We start from the raw sequence: 27,684 nt of genomic DNA, 5'->3' as shown, positions 1-27,684 counted from the left end.
ATTCTTATATAGCTGTCTCCCACTGCCTCTGTGAGCCACTGTTTCTAATGTTAGTATACCTGACCATTTTGGCTGTCTAAAATGAAAGCTAAAAATTGAGACCATTGGGCAGTGTGTGTAGCAAAGGGTAAGAAGCCTGACCCAATTCAGGATCTCAATTTCCCCTTCAGCATGAGGAATATAACAATGCCTCCCCATTGCATATAGTCATTTAGCACATTTAAGTTTGGTGGTGGTGGTTTAGTCACTAAGTCATATCTGACTCTTGCAATCCCATGGACTGTAGCCAGCCAGGTCCTCTGTCTGTGGGATTCTCCAGGCATACTCCAGGATTCTACTAAAATGGGTTGCCATCTCCTTCTCTAGGGGATCTTCCCAACGGAGGAATCACACCCAGGTCTCCTGACCACAGGCAGATTCTTTACTGATTGAACTATGAGGGAAGTAGATATTATTATTTGTGGTAGACTTGGGAAATTCTTTGAAGGGACTCATATTTGCCCTTCTTAATGTAGAAGCAAGAACACAGGATTTAGATGTCCTATTTCTGCCTTCTTTTTAGACATTCAGTATTGCTTAATATATCTGAGTCTTGTAGTTAAAACTGTATATATTATAAAACAGGAAGAGAATATCTCTCCTGCACACTCCACAGAGATATGGTGGGTATTCAGCGAAATGAGATGTGCAATAAAATTTTTATGTTGCAATAGATTGTGTACTAAAGTACTATTTAAGTTTTAAACTCAAGTGGGTTTGACCTGTAATGCTTTGCTCCCCACAGTAATCCTTTTTCTTAATTTTTTTATTGTGGTAAAAATCACATAAGATAAAAACACACTATTTTAACCATACCGTATTTAACTGTACAGTTCAGTGGCATAAGTACATTCACACTGTTGTGCAACTCTCACCATCATCTGTCTCCCCAGTTTTTCACTTTCCTAAATCAAAACCCTGTCCCCATTGAACACTAACTCTCTATTCCCCTGCCCCCACCAGGCCCCTGGTATCTACCAATGTACCTTCTGACTCACCTCACAGTTCTCCTTTGAAAAATAAAATTTTTTATTTTATTCAGAAAAGAATGTTTTCTTGAGGTAAATTCAGAGAAAAGTATCTAAAGATAATGAGGGAGGAGAACCTAAACAGAGAATCTCTGGAGCAGTGGATAGTGACAGGTATTCAGGCACACGCCTATCAGGTCATTATTTTTGCTTATACGGTGAAGAGATTTTTATGCAATTATATATGCAAAGAATATTCAAACTTCATTATCAACCCACAAACTGTTATGATGAATGCAGAGCCCATTACATTCACTGGAAACTGTTCTGTGACATGCTGATAAAATACACAGCTTACAAGCAATGACGAAGATGCCTGGCCATGATCACACCTCTGTCCCATGACTTATTTCCACATATTTAATCACACTTTTCTAAAGTGACTGACTGCATGGCTTAAATCTGACTTCATTAACAATTATTTATTCTAATTAAAATATTTCCATTGCATTTATTTTCTATAGTTCAAAATGAAACTTCTTTTCATCAGTTTAGTGAACTGCCTAACAAAATCAATCTCTAATTTTTCTAATTTGCCAAGAATTATCTATAAATTGCATGCTATCTAAGTTATGAATTATTTTCTATGAATATTCTAATGTATTATTGCTTGACCAATTTGAGATGTACTATTAAGGTTGCTTGAAAAATACATATTAAAGAAAGGATCACTCCTATTATTAGGGCATACTAAATGTAGAAAAGCAGTTAATTAAGTACACTTGGAAAATAATTTTACCTGACAACTTAAGTGAATATTCTAGCTATTTGACTGCCAGTATTCCATTTGCTATGGACAAATACATTTGGATTACTTGAGGTAATCACTAACATGGCAGAAATCAGGGTCTTTTGTTCAAATGATTCCCAACTACTGGCTAAGTCATGTCTGAAATACTCATATCACATAGAAGGATTCATTGTGCTATGATCACTACTTATTAACTGTTTATTATGAATTATCATCTCGCCATAGAATCTTCACAAGAGACATTGCCCATTGTTTTCACTAGACATTTTTAGTCCACTGTCACAATAAACAACCTTACCAACTGTTCTACCTATGTTAAGACAATCTTCAAAATGCTATATTCTATTAGTTAAACATTTACTTCTGTTCACTTCATATTTGATTTTTCTTATAATCTTTGCCACTGCTTTTATTTAACCTAATCATAATTATCAAACATTACACAGTAAATTTTCTTACATTTACTAAGGATCAATTACTAATCCCTTTAATTATATATCACAAACATTAATAAGATTATTGAATTCAAACACCAAATGTTCTATATCTGAAAAGTGCATTTACTCTACCACAGTACTCTTATTTTTTTCCTCCTTAACTTGACTGTACATTGTTTTCATTTCTCTACCAACTGTTGGCTCAGCAGTAAAGATTCTGCCTGCAATGCAGGAGACACAGGAGACACGGGTTCAATCCCTGGGTCAGGAAGATCCCCTGGAGAAGGGCATGGCATGGCAACCTCCTCTTTCCTGGAGAATCCCATGGACAGAGAAGCCTGGTGGGCTACAGTCCACAGGGTCACACAGAGTCAGAAACCAAAGCGACTTAGCATGCACGCATAGCACACACGCCAATTTTTATGTTAGTAGAATTTGTAAGAATGAGTGTTTTTCTGTACCTCATAAAATAAAGGGACACATCTTGAAATTCTTATGCATACAGTTTCCCAGGCAAACACAAATACATTTTTATACTCTGATGTGTGTGGGGGTGGGGGAGAGCAGAAGAGTAAGAAAAAGAGAGAGAATGTGTGTGTGTGTGTGTGTGTGAGAGAGAGAGAGAGAGACAATGCAAAATACAGAAAGAAAAGGGCAGGTATTAGTTTGTGAATATCCAACATGAGAAATCAAGTGAATCACAAATTACAAGTTACTCTTGGAAGAAGGTGCAGAAAAACTCTGATTTACTAGGAAAAAAGTCACAAACACAGGTAGTTGTTACCAATTAGCATAAGATTAATAGTTTCAAGGTATTTTAACAAATACGCCAGTTGATGAGTTTATTATTGACTCTGTTTCTTGTTTTTTGCTGTTTTGCTTATCCACACCTTCACTATCACACATTGTAAATTATCATTCAGTGAAAAGTCACAGTTCTCATCTAGGTGATACAATAATAAGCATTAAAGAAATAATTAAAATTAACCCTTCAATGTATTGCTTATATAACAGTGCAATTCTATGTTTATGTGTGTATATGCAAAACATGCAGGGGATACACTTATTTATGTGCATTCATATTTGCATAGATAGTTTTCTAGAAGCCAGTAGCTATTCTGGGAAACCTAAGAATCCTGTCAATTGGTCTGTAAATGAAATCCTTAAAGGATGGCATATAAGATAATTTGAAACTCACTGTGGAAGGACTGAAGAATACTGATTGTCCATTCATCTGTTAATCTTCCTGTTTTTGTTATCTGAATACACTTGAGCTGATTTGAAGATTCTCTTGATTCAATCCAACAAATCATATCTTCATTGTAAATAAAATCCAGAGTATGAATTTCATTTCCATTTACCGAGCTCAGGGTTGCCATCTTACTTCCATTAAGATAGAAAATCTCAATCATTTCAGAATTTGCAATTAATAGCAAAGGTGGTTTATCTGTAGGTTCTGGAATAAGACAGAAAGAGGAAAGTGAGTTGGGTAAAAGTCACATGTTAAAGATAATTTTGTATTACTCATTAAAAGTCAGTTCTATCTTTTTAATGTATCTTTAAAATTTAAAAAAAAATGCTTTCAAAAAGTTTTTATTAGTAATCCATACATGCTCCAGTAACCATAACATTTTACTTAAGGGCAACATAGTCCACTGAGCGTTTGTATTCCTGATTTTCTTAGTCATAATGTGTTCTTTAAAGCTAAGGATAATGTTATTTGCTTTCAATGCTGGCAAATAGAGGAAACATTATGAGAGCTTTCCTTAGGAATGATATGGATCTAGACTAACCTATCTGGAAATGGCAACCCACTCCAGTGTTCTTGCCTGGAGAATCCCAGGGACGGGGGAGCCTGGTGGGCTGCTGTCTGTGGGGTTGCACAGAGTCCAACAGGACTGAAGGGACTTAGCAGCAGCAGCAGACCTATCTATACAATGTTGCAGACTTGCTTTGTGAGCAAGAGCACACTTTTTTGAGGTGGATGTATAAGGTCAAAAATAGATTCTCTAAAGCAGAACATGAAAGCTGGCAGGCTCCTATGACTTCAACCTCACTGGCTCCTTCACTGACCCCAGGAGTTAAACAATCACACATTTTCTTAGTGACTAGATTATGGTCACTGCACCACTTCCATTCACATTTCTTCTCTATAGTCAGGAAAATAAGATCCTGTGGTAAAAGAAATTTGTTCAACACCAATTTTTGGAATATATCTTTGCTTATGCTAGGTAAGACAGGTAAGTTTTAGATAAATTTGAATTTGAAAGAATCTCAATATTTTTTAAATATATAATGCGAACAGTAAAATTGCTTGGACTGCAAGGAGAGCCAACCAGTCCATTCTCAAGGAGATCAGTCCTGAATATTCATTGGAAGGACTGATGCTGAAGCTGAAACTCCAATACTGTGGTCACCTGATGCGAAGAGCTGACTCATTGGAAAAGACCCTGATGCTGGGAAAATTTGAGGGCTGAAGGAGAAGGGGACAGCAGAGGATGAGATGGTTGGGTGGTATCACCAACTCAACGGACATGAGTTTGAGTAAACTCCAGGAGTTAGTGATGGACAGGGAGGCCTGGCGTGCTGCAGTCCATGGGGTTGCAAAGAGTTGCACATGACTGAGCAACTGAACTGAACTGAACTGAACAGTAAAATTCCATCAAAAAAATCACCGTTGAAGGTTTAACTCCATTCAGAGTAGCTTTTGTTCTAAATAGGGATAGGGGGAATTTTCAACTCCTCTTTTTTTACTGCCTTACCTCCATTGTGTCAACAAATATCTTGGACTCTGATGTCAAACCTACCAGGAAGCCCACCACTTCTCAGCGACTACTACTAACATACTGCCCCAAGCTGCCAACACCTCTCAACCAGATCATCACAATTCCAATTGGTTTCTCTGCTTTCCTCTATGCCCTTCTCCTTCTCCTGAGTCTTCTTCAATACAATAGCCAGCTTTGTCTTTAAAATCTGAAGGCAGATCAAGTAACTCTTCTGCCCAATTTCTCAAAGGGTTCCCATTTCAAAGTCAAAGTCTTATAATGACCTATAAGCCCTATGTGATGTGTCTTCTTCTTAGGATTTCACCTCATCTCCTTCATCTCTTTACTACTCTCTCACTCTTACTCAACACAAACTGACTTTCTTACTGCTCACTGAACAAGATTCTGGATGGCATCCCAGAGGCTATTCTTTCTTTCTAGAATAATCATCATATATTGGAGTGGCCATGACATTATGACGTCCTTTCTGGGTGTTATTTAGATGGCAACTTTCTGGTTAGAACTTCTTTTACCACTTTACCTTTTTTTAAAAAAAAAAAAAAAAAAAAAAAAAAAACTACAACTTTTTATACTATCTGTAGACATCCCCAAGTTTATTTTTTACTTATCACTACCAAACACTGCATATAGCATATTTCTTTCTCTGATGCATTATTTTTCTATTTCTGCTGCTATATCTCTAGCATTTATAAAAAGTCTGGAATCTATTGATTATTCACTACAAATTCTGAATTAGTCGAAGGACACACGGAATGCTTATATAGTAGAATTCTTTAGAAACATTCTGTGAACTGTTACAAAATAATTTGGTTAGCAAAGATGCACCAACACTAATGTTAATGCTTAATGTCTTCATTTGACAACTGAAATGACCTGTTTTGAAATAGCCTCTCATTCAAAAATGAACTAACATTGCTAAGATGTAGACAACAATTTCCAAACTGGCTACTAGTCAGCAAATTTAAGTATGTTATTGACATTTTTTGGAGAGAGGCTGGAATATGAAGGAACACTGACCTTCTGTTTAGACACTGAGATAAAAATGAATCAATGGTCAATACAGGCAATGCTTAGTTGACACAACTAATCAATCTATTGCATTTTGTAGCTGCTTTTTGAATGAGTCAGTTGCTTATCTTAATGCAAAACATATCAACCACTGATTTTAAAGCTTCAGATAAACAAAACACCAATAAAGAGAAAGTCAGATGCTTTGTAAATTGATATGGTTTGATATAATAATGGTAACTTTAAAAATTCAAATGACATACTGGAGAAAGGATACTTATATTTGTTGTGATGTGCTTTAATGAAGTGATACTCATGTGTTTTTGCTAAATATTATCTATGGTTTCCCTCTTTAGACAAATAAAACATAAGGCCTGATATGGAAGTGAGGAAAACTACTGAACAATAAGAACCCACAAAAATCATCATGGGCTAAGGATATAAGTATTTTATTTTCTACTTCCTGATGAAAGCTGGCATAAGCCTGACAAGTTATCTATCTCTACCTGAACTGCATAGATCTCCAGTGGGCATTTTTACCAGGTGTTTACACTTGCAAATCAAAAACTATCATTAGCTTGGGTGATGAGGATAACAGACTGACCAGAATGAATGTGATGCTTTATTCACATACCACACTTAGAGTCAGTAAACAGTTTCCCCAAAGGAACAGTTGGAAAACACATCAGATGACTTAAGTCAAAAGATTTTATACATCAATACTTAATGAGAAGTAATAAATATCAACCTTCCAAATAGAAGAGATTGAAACACAAGAAAGTACTCAGTCAATATTCTAACTTAGAAAATCAAGACTTAGGTTGAAAAAAATCTCTGCAACAGACTTTCAACCGATTCATGTTGAAGGAGGAAAACTGTCTTCATCCTCTTTATTGACCCCTATATGTCAATAGCACCAAAAAAGAATATTTTCTCTCTCAAACAGTTATAGACATGTATAAAATCAAAAAGTGATTTTTTTCCTATCATGGTATATTAATAAGTGCCATTATTTTTAAAAACTGATTAGAAAACTGTGAATTAAAAAGAGAAACTTGGAAACATGAAAAATCTAACTTGACTAGATTCATAAATATACCTCTTTAAATTCCAAGCCACTATAACCACATTCTTGCAAAAATATCCTTCTCTTCTCATAGTCAAGAATATAATAAAAATTTCTTTATATACTTATAATGATATGATTTGACATATAACTGATGCTAAACATATGTTTAGCATGAGAAATTAAACATTTTTTAATGTTTCATTTAAACTTCCTTTTAATTCTAATTAATTCTTCCATTTGATTCTAAAATATTAATTCAGTTGGTTTCATTTTAAGTAATTGGAATTATGGATTCAGACACTTAAAAATAGAGACAAACATAATAAATATTTATAACACATGTATACATATGCATTTATACATATACATATACAAATCTATACATATGCATATGCATATATAATAACAAGCATTATCTAGTTATACTGTTTAAGATTCCTTTACCTAATCCTATAATTGTGAGCAGTTACCTTCAGTTAATGAAGCTGGGTAGATATCTCTCCATATTTACTGTGTTAAAGATGAAAGAACAAAGATTCTGAGGTTCAACTGAATAAAAGTGTAAATAATAAATTCCATGTAAAGTATATCAAATTAAGATAGTGGGACTAAAATGTGAGAAAAGGGAAAATTGTAATCCATTTAGCCCTATAAAATGGTTTTTAATCTTTACAAAATTAAAATAATTTAAAGACGAATTTAAGCAATTTTAATTTACCATATAGAAACTATATAAAGGCTTTAAAAATAAGATGAAATGAGAAGTGAAAATAATGCCAACAACTTGTAATAGAAAATTCTGCAACACTTCATGGAACCCTGCTAGCTCAGAAGGTAAAGAATCTGCCTGCAATGCAGGAGACCAGGGTTTGATCCCTGGGTTGGGAAGAACCCTGGTGAAGGAAATGGCAACTCGCTCTGGTATTCTTGCCTGGAGAATTCCATGGACAGAGGATCCTGGCAGGCTACAGTACACAGGGTCTCATAGTCAGACATGACTTAGTGACCAACACTTTCACTTTTCTTTCTTTCTTTTTTCACTTTCACTTTTCATAGGACATAAACTGTAGTTATATGCAACAAAATGAAGAACAATCTTCACAGAGACACCTAATTAAAAAAAAAAAACTAATATTATGCAATTTAGAGAAATTTATGCAGAAAAAGTTGAATATGAAATACTAGGAGGAAATTATCTAGTTTAAAAAAGATAGTATAATAGTATAATTTAGTCAAATAGTATAGTCAAATAGTACAATAAATTATAGATCAAAGTCAACTAAGCCAAACTAAAAATGTGGATAAAATTAACCATTTAAGTGGAAAAAAAGATATGGGGTTGAAATATTTTAATTTCCAAAACATATATGGCCAAATTTGTTCCTCTCTTTTCCTTAACTATTGTGTTAATGGAAAAATCTCTTGACTGAACTGAATGATATTTAGAATAAGTATATGCTGTGCCATATGTCAGGAGAAACTATTTTATCACATTTTATAGGAGGAAAATTAAAACATGAATCAAAAGTGGAAACATTAAAAGGCACTAAAAACAGTATTGGCCCAAGCAAGAAAATGCAATTACTGCAATTATACTGTAAGTTATCTTAGCACTACCTTTTATTGTCATAATGCATTTATGCCAAACTACTGTTTTACTTGGAGAAGGAAATGGCAACCCATTCCAGTATTCTTGCCTGGAGAATCCCATGGACAGAGGAGCCTGGTGGGCTACAGTCCATGGGGTCGCAAAGAGTTGGACACAACTGAGCGACTTCACTTCACTCACTGTTTTACTAGATGAAAATGTTTTATTTATTGCACTTTTTATTTTTTAGAATTTATGGATGTAAGGCATTTCAACCAGTATATGAAGCAGGATAGTCTGCCTTCAAAAAATATATAATCTAATAGAAAAATTAAGTATAATTAGTATAATTAAGCATAAATGTCTATACCATCTGTCTTCAAGAAAGATACAATCTAATAGACAAAATAAGTGTAATTAAGGATAAATATCTATATTTTTGAAGTCAAGTTTGGTACCTTTCATCAAACTTGTATAGTAACACTGAATTCCAAAGAATGGTTAGATATATCCTCCTATGGTTGAATGTTTGTTTCCCCTAAATTCACATGTTGAACTCCTAACCCCTCAAGATGACAGTTTTGATGGGGATTGGGCACTGCTCACGTTCTGAAGGAGGAACCTATATGAATGGGATCGCTGCCTTAAAAAAGAGGTTCTAGAGAGATCTCTAGGGCCTTGTGCAATGTGAGGATAGGACATCTGCATCCCAGAAGACAGCACTCACCAGACCATGCTGGTGCCCTGACCTCAGACTTCCAGCCTCTAGAACTGTGAGAAATACATTTCTCATATCTGTAAGTTACCCAGTCTGTGGCATTTTGCTATAGCAGCACATATGTATGAAGATGTGCCTGTTAAATAGAGTTAGAAGTCGCTTAATGATGATGACATTTGATTTCAGCTGTGCATTAATGGATGAACAAGAATTGGATGTACAGAGAATTTTTTCTACAAAAAAAGAAGAAAAAAAGGAAGTCTGGGGAAACAAAAAGCTTGGACAAAAGCAAAGATGTGGGAAAGACTAAAATATGTTGGAATACTGACTTAAGTTTTTCAGTTTCTTTGGGTGGAACATGTATTAGTGGTGAAAGTATTTCATCATGATAATAACAGTTAACCCTTTTGAGCATATTTTAGGAGTTAAACACTGTATTATATGCTTCAGATTTACTCATTTATTGTATGCTCACAATATTTAATATTATTTACATTTTATAGATAAGAAAATAAGCTTACTTAGGGTTTAAGTAAATTGCTTAGGCTCACCAAGCTACTAAGTAAAAAGAACTAGCTTCAAACTCACACAGGCCTTGTAGTAGAGGAGAAACTGGGTTGATGGAACACTGCACAGTCATTTAATGTCAAGATGGTAAACTTGCTTTTAATTTGGGGTGCATTTGGGAAATGACACATGGGACACAATATGGATAAGGAGAATACAGTGGGAGAGATGTAATTTTCATTCAACTTTTTAAACTTGCTTTCACTTTTAAAGTGGTGTAACATAACTCATATCAGATGGGGAAGGTAGTTTGTAAATGTCTTGTTTTACATCGCCTTGGTGTAGCATTGTGGAGTGAGGTTGGAAAGACATTTAGGTAAAAGGAAAAGGCATTTCTGTGTCCTTTCAGATTGATGCAGTACAGAAAGAAAGAATGATTATGTGTGCCAACATTCCTATTGGAAGCAGTGTCCAATGGAGAGGCGTAAGGCCTTAAGAATCCTCAGAGGTTTAGGAGCACACTAGATTTCACACAGGCTAACCTATCATTTGATTGGATGACAATGCTTTATTTATTGTATTTTTAATTTTTATTTTATAAAGAAAGGTATTTATGTTTCTAATTATAAGGACAGTAACCCAAGATTATTCCTAATATATATATATTCCTAATATATATATATATTGTCAGTTGTCAATATATATATATCTGGTAGATATCAGTTGTCTATATATATATATATATATATATATATATATATATATCTGGTAGACACAGGTACAATAGCTGGATTCCTGAAGAGAGAAATGCTCTTCTAATTTCTCACAAAATAGGTCATAAGAACCTAAAATGGGTGGTATTTTGTTCTTGAGTAGAGGCAGTTTGGTGTGATAAAGTAGAAGTTTTAAATTGTAGTGACTGTTTTATGTAGGTAATAGGATGTGGAAGGATGGGTATGGAAGGAGGATGTAGAGATTTGCAGTTTGGGTTACAGGGTGAAATGGGGGTTAAAAAAAATAGAGTCAGTTTTAAGAAATGATGATGAGTTTGGTGTTGGCATGTTAGGCCAGTCCTGTATTGTGCAATCCTGTCTTAGACATTGCCAAAACTCACTCAGGTAAACTATCAATCAAGCTGAATTATAGACTAAAACAATATAACCTTTTTGTTATCTGGATATTATTAGTGAAACACCTATACCTTCATGCAGAGGATATTCCAATCTGAAGGTGATTTAGAAGCAATGGAATATGCTGTTTTATAGGCATAAGGATAATTTTCCAAAAAACAATTAAAGCCAATAATATACCATGCATTAAAAAAAGAGATTCTTATTTTGCAAATTAGTAGCTCTCACAATATCCCTGTTTCTTAATAAAGAACTGATCTATCAGATCAAGGAAATATTTCTCCTATTACCTGAAGACCTTACTTGGCACAATTCTCAATATTTTTAACGATACTTTGCTGAATTTTTTAAACTTAAAAATGATAGTATATTTTAATAAATAAAATAATGTTAAATAATGCATTATTATTTTTAATCAGGAAAATCAAATACATTTAATTATACTGAATTTAATTAAAGTATAAATATAATTACATTGAAAGGTCATTTTGGTAAATCTCAAATAACAATTCATTCAAATTTTAGGTTATTGAATTAATATTAAAATTAGCAGACAATCCAGGAATGGTTAATTGACATTAGTCACTGAGGAGCGGCCTATGGCAGCTTCTGATTCTCCTAGTCACCCTTCTAACTGTGCAAACAGAAACTTCTTTAGCTATAGAAACACATTTTTTCCAACTCATACTTGTCCCTCTAGGATATAAACCAGTAATGATTGAATTCAACAAGTAAAATATATTGGCTTATTTCAAAATGGCTTTAAAATATTTCCAGTTTGAAAACATGGGTCCTTAAAAAAGTCACTTCTGTCTCCTAAAAAGAAAATACTCTCTCAGTGTTCATATATTTAATTATATCTTTAACAAGGATTTATTGAGCATAATTCGCCTCTGTCAGGCACTTGTCTAAATGCTAGAGATATGGCAGTTAACAAAATGAATAAAATTTCTGTTTTTGTGGAATTCACATTTTAGTGGAGGAAAAGTCAGTAAGCAAGCAAACACTACTTAGTACTTTTTGGCAGCACTAAATTCTACAAAGAAAAGTAAAGCATTGGTAGTAATATGGATGCAAGCTGTTCTTTAGAACAGAGAGAGTAGCCCAATTCAGAATATATTTAAAAGTTTAAAATAAAGAGTCTGAGAGAAAGAATGGAGTCAAGGGTGACTACAGTGATTTGATTTGGACAACTGAGTGAAAAGGGTCACATTTACCAAGATGGTCATCACTGGAGAAAACATTGTGAGGCCAGAGCATCAAAAGCTTGGGAGACATGGAATTTGACAATTCCATTAAATATCCAAATGGACTTACTACCTTGGATCTCAGTATTTGAGCTTGGTGTTTAACAAGTAGATCTAACAAGTAGGGCTGGAGACAAAAACCGGCAAGTCTCAGTCTCTATATATTTAATAAAACCATGGAAAAGGATGTGTTTTTAAAGTCCTGATGCAGGATGAAAGCCTTAAGAAATCAATCGAAGAAGAGAGCTTGTTCAAAGCACTGAACACTGAGTCATGCAAAACATACTGGCAAAATGAGGATTATGCAGCAAAATAAATCAAGCAAAAAAATGCACAGTAAGCTATTAATAATAAGAGAACTCCAAGAATATACTCTTTAAAAGGGAAAGCATTCAAGGAGGAGAGAAGATCAGCTGTGTGCTAAGGACTGATAACTAAATAATTATGCAACTGGAGGTCACTGGTAGAGGTGTAAGTAAGTGATGGGAATGTAAGGCTCCCTGAGGACAGAGGAGGCAATAGACAACACGCTTTTGGCATCATGGGAAAAGGAAAATGGAGTGGTAGCTGGGGAGGAATACAGTTATTAAAGAAGTTATTTTGCAGCCTCTTTACAAGATCCTTGCATACTGATGGGAGTGATCCAGGGCAAAAGAGAATATTGATGATTCAAGGGACAAAGAAGCAACTGTCTGAGTCTAACTCTTATATAGTTGAGAAAAGGTAATACAGACTCACAATTGCAGGGACTGGCCTTAGGAACAAAGTCAGTTTGTTCTTCCATTCAAATAAGAGAAAAAGTGGATAGTTCTAGATTCAGACAGATTGCTAGATTTAGGAGAGTTCAGGGTGAAAAAGAAAATTCTTTTTTGACTGCTTCTTTTTCCTCAGGGGAATATGAAAGATTATCATCTTCGAGGAAGGAGGAAGGAGGTAGACATATGAAAATTCATTATCTAGAGGTGGAAGAGGGAAAGGTCATTTAATCTATTTCACTGTTTCTGACAAGGCTGCCAACAGGTATAAATACATAACGTGTATTTATTAAGATTACAATTTTCTACTTTGCTATTACAAAGACAGATAGGTTTTCAGTACTCAATGGTGATTATATACAAAGCTTCTAGATACTTTACTAGATATATTCCTTGCAATTTGATGGCATGTTGTTCTAAAACTCTAAAGTCCGTTAAGATATAAATTATCTAATAACTTGGCAAGTATTGTCTTTCACAAAAAGCAAAAATGGAGGCTATGTGAGTCTTAGCGCTAAGAAGAAATGTTCACACACATTTAAAAATGCATTCAATACAATAGATTTTCTCCTCTCAGGACTAAAATGCTCTAAGCAGCTTAAGTAGGGAGAATATGCAGAATATGAGTTATCAAAGTCAAGAGCAAGTATGAACTCTGGGGAGCAGTGCTCAAGAGACATTCTCTAACTGCCGTTATTATTCAGTACATTGTTGGCTGCAACTGATACAGGGGAAATGCCTTGAAGGCTCTCTGAAAAAAACTTTTTTTTGATTAATTAGAAAAATAAATCAAAAACCTTTTTTTTAAATTAGGTTTTAACCTTTGGCTATCTGAGGGTTTCAATAACTCTATACTTCTACATTCCTTAAAGAAAGCAACAGAAAAAAATTATATATCCATGCCTAACCTTTTTTTTTTTTTTTAATATTTTTTGATGTGGACTATTTTTTAAAGTCTTTATTGAATTTGTTACAATATTGCTTCTGTTGTTTATGTTCTGGCTTTGTGGCAGGGAGGCATGTGGTATCATTGCTGCCAGAAAAGGGACTGAACCTGCAGCCCCTGCATTGGAAGGTGAAGTCCTAACCATTGGATCACCAGAGAAGTCTGTCCATGTCTAATCCTAAAATTAAACCATCTGTAATTTCAATGAATTCAAATGTGGCTCATATCTTTTTATTTTTCATTTTGTTGGTCCAATTTTAAGACAAAGAAAGGGAGTTAACTGTAGAACATTACATGATCTATCACATATTCTATATTAGGGATTTCAATAACAGGCCAATAGCTAGTCTACAAAAATTAATTGCAGTGACAGAAATTTACAGTTATATATTGTGCCATTTGTGAAAACAAAGTTTTATTGAGTGTCATATCTAAAGCCCACAAATGTCACTATGCAATTCTTAATATCCAAAGATACCCACAGCTATATTGCAGCTAAGATGTTAAGTGGTAAGAAAAATGGAAGATATGCACTTTTTCTGTGTCAAATATACTTTTTAATCATGGGTAAATCAAAGGTGTCATGACACATGAACAACATGGCAGGTAAGATTGTTATCAATCTTGCAATTTTGTTGCTGGAAAAACGATTTAAAATATCAAGAAGTGTTAGACTGTGAAACTGACGTTCTCCAGCTGAGAAAAAAAAAAAAGTAGAATTTTAAAAATAACAAAAACAGACATAGAATATTCATGAGGAGTTTTATACCTTAATACTGGAACACTCATTAACAGTTGTGTGGGTAGAAAAAAAAAGAAAAGAAAAGTGATGCTGAACTTAAGTAAGTTACCCTTTGAATCTCTTCCAGTCTTTTGACTTTCTTTTTATTGATCCTCAATACTCTAGTATCCTTATTCTGCTTCCTGAATGTTTAGGAAATTGCTTAAAACATCTGACAAACTTTTACCCAGCACATACTCTGTCGCAGGCACTGTTATTTCTCTGTCACTTACAGCTTACCATAATGTACATTTTCTCCATGCATACGTGACTTAGCGAAAACAACAAATCTTGATTTCTATGATGCTCTTGGTCTACAAGTCTTCCTCCTAGCTCACAATTACCATATACGTCATGTCACCAAGTATCATTCACAGTTATGCCTCAATGAAATGACAAACTGTGCAGGAAGTAATCCTTTGGACTATATAAAAATAGTAAGAATGCTAAATAGTAAATCTTCACATTGTCAAGACATAATCACATATCATTCTGCAGGGAGCTACTCTTAGCTAGATGGTAGACTAAAACAGGTCTGACCCAGTAGCTTCATAAACTATCAAGATTACAAAGACTTAATATTACCCTTCCTAGGAATATTTAAATTTTAATGTGGGCAATTATTTAAAAAAAATAAAACAACAATGTAATTATGCTTTAAGAACTGAATTTCATTCATCACAAGTGACTGATGAGACTATGATACTCTGAACAAGGGTTCTTCCATTTCCCTTCTTTTTTTTTTTTTTAAATTTCTGGGCTCTTCCCTTTCCATACAAGTACCAGCCTATTCCCCCTACAAGTAGATCCAGTCTTGACAGAAAACCATGGATGATTCCTCCACATTCCAAAAGGAAAATTTAAACTATCTATTAGTAGAGGATAATAGATGTTAGAAGTAGGAGCCATAGGAAGATATATTTTATATCTCTCTTTTATCAACTGTAGCAAAGTAAGAAACTGCTATGAAAACAATTTCTAACATTATTTGGAGGTGTGCTACTATGGATTATCAGTTCAGTTCAGTCACTCAGTCATGTCCAACTCTTTACAACCCCATGGACTACAGCATGCAGGCCTCCCTGTCCATCGCAACTCCCGGAGTTTACTCAAACTCATGTTCATTAAGTTGGTGATGCCATCCAACCATCTCATCCTCTATCGTCCCCTTCTCCTCCTGCCTTCAGTATTTCCCAGCATCAGAGTCTTTCCAAATGAGTCAGTTCTTTGCATCAGGTGACCAAAGTATTGGAGTTTCAGCTTCAGCATCAGTCCTTCCAGTGAAATTTCAGGGCTGATTTCCTTTAGGATTGACTGGTTGGATCTCTTTGAGTCCAAGGGACTTTCAAGAGTCTTCTCCAACAACACAGTTCAAAAGCATCAATTCTTTGGTGCTCAGTTTTCTTTATATTCCAATTCTCACATCCATACATGACTACTGGAAAAACTATAGCTTGGACTAGATGGACCTTTATTGAGAAACTAAATGTCTCTGCTTTTTAATATGCTGTCTAGGTTGGTCATAACTTTTCTTCCAAGAAGTAAGCATCTTTTAACTTCATGGCTGCAGTCATCATCTGCAGTGATTTTGGAGCTCCCCAAAATAAAGTCTATCACTGTTTCCATTGTTTCTGCATCTGTCTGCCGTGAAGTGATGGGACCAGATGCCATGATCTTAGTTTTCTCAATGTTGAGCTTTAAGCCAACTTTTTCACTCTCCTTTCACTTTCATCAAGAGGGTCTTTAGTTCTTCTTTGCTTTCTGCCATAAGGGTGGTGTCATCTGCATATCTGAGGTTATTGATATTCCTCCCAGCAATCTTGATTCCAGCTTGTACTTCCTCCAGCCCTGCATTTCTTATGAGTACTCTGCATATAAGTTAAATAAACAGGGTGACAATATACAGCCTTAACATACTCCTTTCCTGATTTGGAACCAGTCTGTTGTTCCATGTCCAGTTCTAACTGTTGCTTCCTGACCAGCATACAGATTTCTCAAGAGGCAGGTCAGGTGGTCTGGTAGTCTTATCTCTTGAAGAATTTTCCAATTTGTTGTGGTCCACACAGTCAAAGGCTTTGGCATAGTCAATAAAGCAGAAGTAGATATTTTTCTGGAACTCTCTTGCTTTTTTGATAATCCATCGGATGTTGGCAATTCAATCTCTGGTTTCTCTGCCTTTTCTAAATTCAGCTTGAACAACTGTAAGTTCATAGTTCACGTGCTGTTGAAGCCTGGCTTGGAGAATTTTGAGCATTACTTTACTAGCGTGTGAAATGAGTGCAATTGTGCAGTAGTTTTAAGCATTCTTTGGCATTGCTTTTCTGTGGGATTGGAATGGTAACTGACTTTTTCCAATTCTGTGACCACTGCTGAGTTGTCCAGATTTCCTGGCATATTGAGTGCAACACTTTCACAACATCATCTTTCAGGATTTGAAATAGCTCAACTGGAATTCCATCACCTCCACTAGCTTTGTTCATAGTCATGATTCCTAAGGCCCACTTTTCTTCGCATTCCAGGATGTCTGGCTCTAGGTGAGTGTGAGTGATCACACCATCATGATTATCTGTGTCATGAAGATCTTTTTGTATAGTTCTTCTGTGTATTCTTGCCACCTCTTCCTAATATCTTCTACTTCTGTTAGGTCCATGCCATTTCTGTCCTTTATTGTGCCCAACTTTGAATGAAATATTCCCTTGGTATCTCTAATTTTCTTGAAGAGATCTCTAGACTTTCTCATTCTATTGTTTTCCTCTATTTCTTTGCATTGATCTCTGAGGAAGGCTTTCTTATCTCTCCTTGCTATTCTTTGGAACTCTGCATTCAAATGGGAATATCTTTCCTTTTGTCCTTGCTTCTGCTTCTCTTCTATTCACAGCTATTTGTAAGGCCTCCTCAGACAACCATTTGGCTTCTTTGCATTTCTTTTTCTTAGGTATGGTCTTGATCCCTGCCTCCTGTACAATGTCCACAGTTCTTCAGGCACTCTGTCTATCAGATCTAATCCCTTGAATCTATCTGTCACTTCCACTGCATAATCCTAAGGGATTTGAAGAAAGCAAGTGCTATGGAAACAATTTCTAACACTCTTTGGAGGTGTGCTCCTATGGGTTATACAGGTATTTTAATTTGTCTTTCTAACAAAGTGTTAGTTGTTCAGTTGTGTCCTATTCTTTGCAACCTCATGGACTGTAGCCCACCAGATTCCTCTGTCTATGGAATTTTTCAGGCAAGAATATTTGACTGGGTGGCCATTCTGTTCTCCCAGGGATGTTCCTGACCCGGGGATCGAACTCTGGTCTCCTGCATTGTGGGCAGAGTCTTTACTGTCTGAGCAATAACTAAGAGTTCCTGCCTAAAAAGTCTCTCCTTACCCTCACCCAAGTCAGTGAATACCAAAGCATAAGTTGTAACAGAACCCCAAGGTTACTTAATGGGCTCACTTTTCTCTCTACTCTGGTTCCACTATGGCAAAGAGGTATGCTCCGTCTCCCACATGGTACCATTTAAGGCAGTGCCTCTACCCTGATGAACACAGAATTATTTAGTGCTCTTTTATTTTTCTGCTACTTTAGTGTAATCAGTAAAGTCCTACAGGGACCACAGAACTGAATGCTGAGGTAAGTACTTGTCTTCAGCAAGCGGTGAGGACATTGAAAAGTCCAGTTAGAGGAGACTGATCTCATCAGTTCATTCAAAATTGCCAGTAGTTCATAAATTAAACACCCTTAACTATTATTTTCACTCTCATAGGTTCTGCATGGGCCCACTATCAACCAAGGGGGCCCACATTTAACACATAATTCTACAACAAAATTAGCCTAAGTTAAAAGAAAGTTAAATTTTAAAAAGAAAACAGAATAAACAAAGAAAAATATTTCATGTTGAGAGCTGATTTCATTATTATAATTGACTTAAAAAATATAAAAAAATATACAGGATGTCTTACTGAATACCTATAGATGCCTGACAGTTACTAGTTTTTAATGTTTGTCCATTCTAAAGTTATGAACAATTCATTATGACATTCACATTCTAGCATGCCTCCTCCTACCTAGTAATATCAAGTATGCATAGTTAAAGGTGTTTTTTTTTTTTTAACATAGATTGCAGACTTTCTTTGATTTGGAAATTACCTATTTTGGTATCACACAGATACTTGGACTAGGTTACCTTTGAAGTTTCTCTCAACTTTGAAACACTTGATTCTATATTGCAGTAACCAGGTCAATCTTACTAAGTGTAGAAAAAATTTTGTCTGTACTGCATGGATTATCAGGCATGATAAGGCCTCCTGCCTCATATTAATCTTCTCTTCCATCTGCCATACAGACTAAAATGTCCCCTCCTATTAGAAGCATTTCTTAAAAGGGATTTTGAATTTTACTTGGATTTGGTCATTATATTACAAAAGAGGGACAATCAATTAACTTAATTTTCCTTCTTACTATCAAATATTATATTGAAAATAATGTTCCACAGGCAAGCTTTGGGGGTGACTAGTTGGGGAGCGATCATGATTTTATTTTGTGCTAAGCTAGTTCACCACCTTAATAGTAGGTTCCCAACCCGCTGACTCTGCCACTCTGCCTTCACATAAAGTGCCACTTATGCTCAGACATTTTGCTTTCCCTTCTATTATCTAGTAAGGTCTTTGCAGAACTTTCCTTTTGTGTGCAATTCTAGCTACCTACTGTAGTCTTTGGGTTTGATTTTTTTTTATTAATTAATTTGTTTAAATTGGAGGTGAATTACTCTACTATATTTAGTGGGTTTTGCCATACATTGCAGAGAAGGCAATGGCACCCCACTCCAGTACTCTTGCCTGAAAAATCCCATGGACAGAGGAGCCTGGTAGGCTGCAGTCCATGGGGTCTCTAAGAGTCGGACACGACTGAGCGAGTTCACTTTCACTTTTCACTTTCATGCATTGGAGAAGGAAATGGCCACCCACTCCAGTGTTCTTGCCTGGAGAATCCCAGGGATGGGGGAGCCCGGTGGGCTGCCGTCTATGGGGTCGCACAGAGTTGGACACGACTGAAGCGACTTAGCAGCAGCAGCAGCAGCCATACACTGACATGAATCAGCCATGCGTGTACAAGTGTCCCCCATTTGAAGTCCCCTCCCACTTCCTTCCCATCCCATCCTTCAGGTTGTCCCAGTGCACTGGGTGCCCAGGGCACTTTGAGTGCCCTGTTTCATGCATTGAACTTGGACTGGTGATCTATTTCACATATGGTAATATACATGTTTCAATGCTATTCTCTCAAATCATCCCACCCTTGCCTTTCTTTTTAATTATACAAATGCATTGTTTAAATATCCATGTGACCTTTAGAACTAGTCAGTATATGTTATAGACCTGTACTCATTTACTATGTTACTCATTCTTCCCCAATTACAAACCACAGGAACATTCCCATGAAAACTGTGTAGTGTTCTAATTATATACTCCAACATTATCTTCAAGCCAACCACCTAGAAGTGAAGGCATTTGTATATTCCATCATCGATGGTAGAGTCATCAAATCTCCTTGATGCATTATTAATATCATGTGCCAGCCCTCTTTGGTTATGTTTCTTTTTGTCAGAAACCTGTCCATGTAGAAAGAAAGAACATCCTGCTTTGAATAGGGTTTATCACACAACATTCTGCCTGTGTATTCACAGAAATATTATGTGGATCAGTAAACAAAAAAGCCTTCTACTTCTTTCATTTGTCAATATACTAAATCAGAACTCTCAGTGGTGGAAAAAAAGAGTAACATATAACTTGACCTATTTTTTTCTGAAGGATTACACCTGAAAATAAATAGGGCCTCATAAACCAAGTCAACAATTGAAATAAATAAACTAAGAAGTAAAAGAGTTCCTTTCTTGGTAATTTTCTGTAAAAATATGTTTTGTAAATCATTAAGCATACTATCTCAAAGAAATAGTTGAAATTGCAACATAAGGTTATGATATAAAGGAAAGCAGCAATAGCTTGGAGAGCAAATCCAATGCTCAGTTCAATTTAGTTTCAGCAAAGGGAACCCAGTACCATGTCTAATTTCCCAGTTGCTAATAAAAGGGAGTGGGGGGGCATTGATTAATTTATCAAAACATCATAATTTGAAAATGCATGAGGTGAAACCTAATTTGGAGGAAGTTAGAAGATGCCAGATGGAATACCATGTATAATCTTTTCATATATTGTCTCCAAGCTAATTCATTTCATGCACACACACACACACACACACAAAACAGTGTTAGCCTAACATCACCAGAATACCTCATTAGCAAACCAACAATACTTAGGGTTTACTTAGACTGAACACCGTGTAGAAAAGGTAGGCTTTATATGAATGTAAAAGATAAAGGGAAGGCAGTTTTGAAACATGAAATAAAAACACTTAAGAGGACAACACTCGTTTTAGTAATCTTAATTAGAAAGAACAATTAATTATTTTTCCTTTCTTCCTTCCTCCCTTCTTCCCATAAATACACACTGAACACTTACATGTCCAAGGCAATTTCCAGAACTGAGTAAGTAACAGCAAACAAAACTGACAAGTTCTGTACTCTCATAATGCTTACATTGTTCTGGGTAAACCCAATGATAAACAAGTACATAAATAAGTTAATTTCAAATGGTAGTGCTATAAAGAAAATAAAACTGAAAAGTCATACTGCTATAGAATAGGCACGAATAAATAAGCACAGTTGGAAATAAGGAAATAAGATAGTGTTGGAGAGAGTACACACCCTTAAATAGAATGGTCAGAGGTCATTCTGAGTGTTGACATTTTAGCTAAGACTTGAATGATAAGAATGTGACTATCTTAGGGAAAAGCATTGTAGGCAGTTCAGTTCAGTTCAGTTGCTCAGTCGTGTCCGACTCTTTGCGACCCCATGAAACCACAGCACGCCAGGCCTCCCTGTCCATCACCAACTCCCGGAGTTCACCCAAACCCATGTCCATTGAGTCGGTGATGCCATCCAACCATCTCATCCTCTGTCATCCCCTTCTTCTCCTGCCCTCACTCTTTCCCAGCATCAGGGTCTTTTCAAATGAGTCAGGTCTTCGCATTGTAGGCAGATCAAACAACAAATGAAAAGAGAGGAAAGAGAGAATGGCTGAAGGATAAGGAAACCAGGCTCTCTGGTGTGAGATAAAAGAAGTAGTAGATGAGATGAAAATTAAATGGTACCAGATCATTAGCCTTTAGTGGTCCTGTGAGAAGTTGGGTTTTATTCTCAACATAAGTGAAATTATTGGGTGATTTTAAGCAAAATAAAGGTGTGGTCTGGTTTATATTTTAGCAGATAACTTTATTATGTGATACATGAATTTTAGAGGGAAGCAGTAAACCACAGAAACCATTTAGGAATCTATCATATAGTCCAGGAGAGAGAAGGGTAATTCAAATCAATTAACCCATTTCCTTTGAACAGGTTTTTTTGCTCATTATAAAACTTCCTGTAATGCAAGGAGTTTTGTAGTGATCAGTGACAACTAAAAGAACAGCTCTGAGTTTGTAAGTATGGATCAGTGAATTAAAATGAAGGAAAAATCTATTTCTTCAAAGTCATATTGCTTTACGATATTTCTAATGAAAAGGAACTACAAACAGGGAATTAATTCTGGAAGGACAAAAAATAGATAACTTACCATTTTTGGCTTTGCAGGATCTATTGTCTGGCTGCAATATGTAGCCTTCCACACAACTGCAAGCGTAGGATCCATACGTATTTATGCAGGACTGGCTGCATGTACCATAAATAGCACATTCATCTTGATCTAAAAGGAAAATTGGCATCATTTCTAAGGAGATTTATTGTTGGGTACTTTTTTCCCCCTGAAGAATATATTTTTTTTCCCAAACTTTGGAAATAGGCTATTTTTTTTTTTAAAAGAAAGAGCCAACTCCAACATATCTTTTCAAACCACAGAATCTGAACATAAAATTCATTATTATTTTAAGAGTTACAGACAAGATCAAGCTTAAAATAAAGTCATTTACTTTAAAGGAGAATTTGTTTGCATTTTTGATGGCCAGGCTAAAAGTCCTTGGCTATTTGTACAAAGGCATTACATGCACTCTGATGAATATTTGCTCAAGAGTTCCAGTGTTTATAAATCTGGCTTTTTCAGTATTTTAACAAAGAACTAGTCTGGAAACATAATTTGCAATGAACACATTAAATGAAAGTTCTGGGCCAAGATATGTAAACCACCTTCACTAAATCAAAAGAAGGAAACTTAAATATTCATCAAAAGAAAAAATTTATCTTATTTTTTATTTTAATATCTATGGTCCTTCTCCTATTTCTTCATTCCTTCCACTCCCAATACTTTTTTCCTCCAGCACTTGTCTAAACCTCTATTAGCAGCAGGTACCTAATGATTGTTCACCAACCAGACAAATTAAAATTTTAAAAAATCTGTCAGTTAATAATTTAGACAAATGTGTATTCAGCCTGTCTTGTATACCAAGCACTATTCTAATCCCTTAAGAAACTAAAACTGATAAAACATGGTTTCAACATCTAGGTGAAACAAGTCCAGTGAAATAAGAATCTCATTGCTATGCATTTCCTCATAATAAAGGTATTCTAGCTATGAAAGAAACAGAGAGAGGTAAATGAACCTGCTTGGAATTGAAGGGAGGATGTTAAGTGAAGGCTTCATACTGAGCTGAGATTAAAGGATGATTTAGATTTCCTCAGACTAAATAAAAATGGATCATATGGAAAGAGGTATTGCAGTTAAAGAAAACAGCATGTGAAAAATCATTGGGATGACACAGTAGGGATTTCAAACAAGTGTAAGTAGTCAAGTGGAATAAGGGTAAATATAGGGAAATAGTAAGAGGTAAAATTGGGAAAACAGTCTGGGGATGAGATAATGAAATTATTTGCATGCTGAAGTGCTATAACAGTATAGGCATTGGGGAAACATTAATTATAGGAGTTTTATATCTACCTTGTATTTTAAAACTAAATAAAGTCCTATGAAAAATGGATTAATGAATATAGAGAAAGAATCCTGGAAAATTACCCATGTGCTAATTTCATATAACAAATTGTGTTTAGAAGTCATATTTGAACTATAGTGGCAGTAACAATGGAAAAGTAGGAATAGACTCAAATGTTTTAAGAAATAAAAAAGACAACATATGAAGACTAGATATGTTGATAAGTGAATGGTGGTTTAATTTATAAGAAATATAGATTTGAGGTGGCTCAGAGGTTAAAGCGTCTGCCTGCAATGCGGGAGACCGGGGTTTGATCCCTGGGTCGGGAAGATCCCATGGAGAAGGAAATGGCAACCCACTCTAGTATTCTTGCCTGGAGAATCCCATGGATGGAGGAGCCTGGTATGCTACAGTCCATGGGGTCACAAAGAGTCGGACACGACTGAGCGACTTCACTTCACTTCACTTTAAGGGATACCATGGTGTCTCTGGTTGCTCAGAGTAAAAAATCCACCTGCCAATGTAGGAGACTCAGGTCCAATCCCTGGGTCGGGAAGATCCCCTGGAGAAGGAAATGGCAACCCACTCCAGTATTCTTACTCGGAGAATTTCGTGGACAGAGGAGCCTGGCAGGTTACTGTCCATGGGATGGCAAAGAGACAGACATTACTGAGCATGCACTCACACACTAGAGGATATCATGGGAGGAAATAGTAAATTTGATTTGGATGTGTTTAATGTGAGATGTCTGCAGAGTATCCTTGAGTAAATGTTAATAAGTAGTTGGAAATATGGGACCAGTAAATAATACAAGGTGAGATTGGTGTTTGAGTTTCAGAGAATCAATAGCATATGGATAATAGAGTTTAGAAAATAGCAGAGACTTGATCCCACAAAGAGAAAGGGTAAGTCAGAAAACAGGTATAGAAAAATCCTGCAAGATAGCGATATTAAAAAGGCAGGCAAGAGAGAAATCCATGAACCTCCTGTGAAGAGTGTTACCTGGATTAAACTGCCTGGGTATAATAAAAATATCTATTTGGTCTTTGTTCTCAGTTTCTGGCAGAGTTTCTAACCCTTGTAATCTTCTGAGTTATACAAAGTAGCTTCTGTTAATTATAATGAGGCCTTCTGAAATACTCTCAAATCTAAACTAATGAGGTAACTCAGAGTGGGACCATAGATAATCTTAGAATGGGACTGGTCATCAGAAAGACCAAACAAGTGATCAGAGGACAGAACTCTCAATCCCATCCTCTGACCCCAAGCAAAGAAAGGAGTTTACTAAGGAAAAGCAAAAAAATTCCTGAGTAGTCAAGGAACATTTAAATTGAAGCAATGAGCCTCTAGGATAAGAATATCTGGGCTCTGGAGATCTGCATTTTAGTTCCAAAGCATTTTACTAAAAAGACTTAAGTAAATCACTTAATTTTTCTGGGTCTCACTTTTGTCATTTTGTCATGAGGATTTTAAAAAATATTCTCTGAGGATTTTTCTAATTTTAAGATTCTGTTTTTAAGGTAAAAGTTAAAATATTAAAGCAGAGTTGTAAAGTAATGAGCAAAGCACCAATTTCTTCGGAAAATATTCTATATATGTATTGCTGACAATCTAGATATTCTTCATTTTTATACATAGATTCTATATTCCATGTTTTCCTTATATAGATTTTATATACCATATAAAATAAGTTTTTATATTGTGGATACACATACACACACATACTTAAATATATAAATATAGAGTTCTATAGAATGGAGAAATAACCTAAAATAGTTCAATATGGCTGTGTAGAGTCATTTTGGGAACTAAATATTTGGTGTACAATATTCATGAAGGCAAAAATTAAAATATAAAAATATAAATATTTTATGTTAATTAGTACCCAGTTCAGTTTCCCAGTCATGTCCGACTCTTTGCAACTCCATGGACTGTAGCACCTCAGGCTTCCCTGTCCATCACCAACTCCCAGAGCTTGCTCAAACTCATGTCCATTGAGTCGGTGAAGCCATCCAACCATCTCATCCTCCACTGCCCCCTTCTCCTCCTGATTTCAGTCTTTCCCAGCATCAAGATCTTTTCTAATGAGTCAGTTCTTCATATCAGATGGTCAAAGTATTGAAGCTTCAGCTTCAGCATCAGTCCTTCCAATGCATATTCAGGACTGATTTCCTTATTTCATTATTATTGCTATTGGTCAAATATCAGTCACCGGTATTACTAATGCAAAAGTTGAAAGAACATTACATGACTACTATTAACCTAAATTGGTTAATAACAGATTACTACACTGTAACTACAAAACAGGTATAAAATATTGAGGTTAAAGTAATTAAATTCAAAGTTTTAATGACTAAAACATACCCCATGTTGATATGTCTAATGTTTGACATTACTGCAATATGAATTGAAAATTTATATCATTGTATGAGGAATATAAAATATGGCACAAATGAACTTATCTAGAAAACTGAAACACACTCACACACATAAAGAATAAATTTGTGGTTGCTAAAGGATAGGGGCAGAGGGAAACAGATGGAGCGGGAGTTTGGGCTTGGTAGATGCAAAGTATTACATTTAGAATGGATAAATAAAAAGGCCCTGCTGTATAGCATAGGGAATTACATTCAAGATCCTGTGATAAACCATAATGGAAAAGAATATATAAAATAATCTATATACATGTATAACTGAGCCACTTTACTGTATAGCAGAAATCTGAACAATATTGTTAATTGACTATAACTCAAAAAAAAAAAAGAGAATTGACTTTATAAAGACTTATCTAATGTTTCTATATGTGGTTTTGAGGGACGAGCCAACTTTTAACTCTCAAAAAAACAAACAAAAGTGAACATAAATACTACGTGGAACACATGGTAAGTGTGCAAAGATATTTTATTAAATTTCAGAGATTTTACTAAATCTCTGTTAAAATAAAATGGAATTGAATAACATGTCATAGTTACCTTTACAACTTCTTCCATCTTCTTTTATTTCAAATCCATCCTCACAGTAGCACACTGTACTATTTCTGACCACCGCACATTTATGCTGACAATTCAACTGCTGGCAACTGGGCAACAGTTCTGTGGAGGAAAAACAAAGATATTTTGTCTTTATAACTATGCACACATGTATACTATTTAAATTAAATGTTAATATTTACACAGTACACACTGTAATAATAAAGCTTTGATAGATTTCCTAGAAAGTTTCTGTACTGGTTTACAAAACAAACAATATTGATTCCCCCTAAAATTTTCTGTATTGCATTTGTTTGAAGTACTGTCAATAAAATTTCAGATCAATCTGTTCAGTCTTTCACTTTCCTCCTTATTACATACGTTCAAAGTCACAAATCCTTTCAAATTCTGGTAAATTGAATTATTTCAAGAGGAAAAATGTCAACTCAGTGGTTGATTTCACCACTTATGCCTTTCCTATCTGACATATCCATTGATTTTCTATCTTTTGTAGCCTTGTTTTGATTTAGTAATCCATGTATAACCTTCAGAGCAATCAGTGTGAGTATATTCCATTTCAATAATTTATCTTTCATTGGTGGCAAAATATTAAACACTGGACATAACATATTTCATTATATCTAAACCTTTTCAGAACAAATACGTCATTGGAACCAAAGTTAACAAAACCTTAGAGCAAATTATGATTCAATATGATAAATGCATGAAACAGAGATGAAATGGCAGAGGCATGCTCATTGCACAAATAATTTCTAACATCAATAAGATTTGCTAAACTAGAAAATGTATATGGATAGAATTTATGACTGACTGTGATGTCTGAAAAAGGGATATTAATGGATTGTGGCAATTTCTTTTTTTTCTTTCCCCAATAGGGAGAAAAATAAGGTTTTAAAGTTAAATGATTCAAAATAAATATCTGCCACAGACTTAGCTGTTGTTTC

At 35.2% G+C, this 27,684-nt stretch overlaps 1 protein-coding gene across 1 annotated transcript in view; it reads right to left on the bottom strand.

Moving 5' to 3' along the window:
- Nucleotides 1-27,684, bottom strand: part of LRP1B (LDL receptor related protein 1B) — a 1,867,078-nt gene that overhangs the window by 1,122,872 nt on the left and 716,522 nt on the right. The window contains exons 4-6 of the mRNA XM_061135390.1: nt 26,723-26,842; nt 22,445-22,573; nt 3,454-3,711 (exon numbers count right to left, since the gene is read on the bottom strand). Of these exons, the coding sequence (XP_060991373.1) occupies nt 3,454-3,711; nt 22,445-22,573; nt 26,723-26,842 (507 nt within the window). The remainder of the gene's footprint in view (nt 1-3,453; nt 3,712-22,444; nt 22,574-26,722; nt 26,843-27,684) is intronic.

The sequence above is a fragment of the Dama dama genome, chromosome 33, assembly GCF_033118175.1.
Source record: "Dama dama isolate Ldn47 chromosome 33, ASM3311817v1, whole genome shotgun sequence".
Classification (NCBI taxonomy): Eukaryota; Metazoa; Chordata; class Mammalia; order Artiodactyla; family Cervidae; genus Dama; species Dama dama.
The sequence above is the reverse complement of the archived record's forward strand: the minus strand, read 5'-3'. Positions and strand labels throughout refer to the sequence as shown.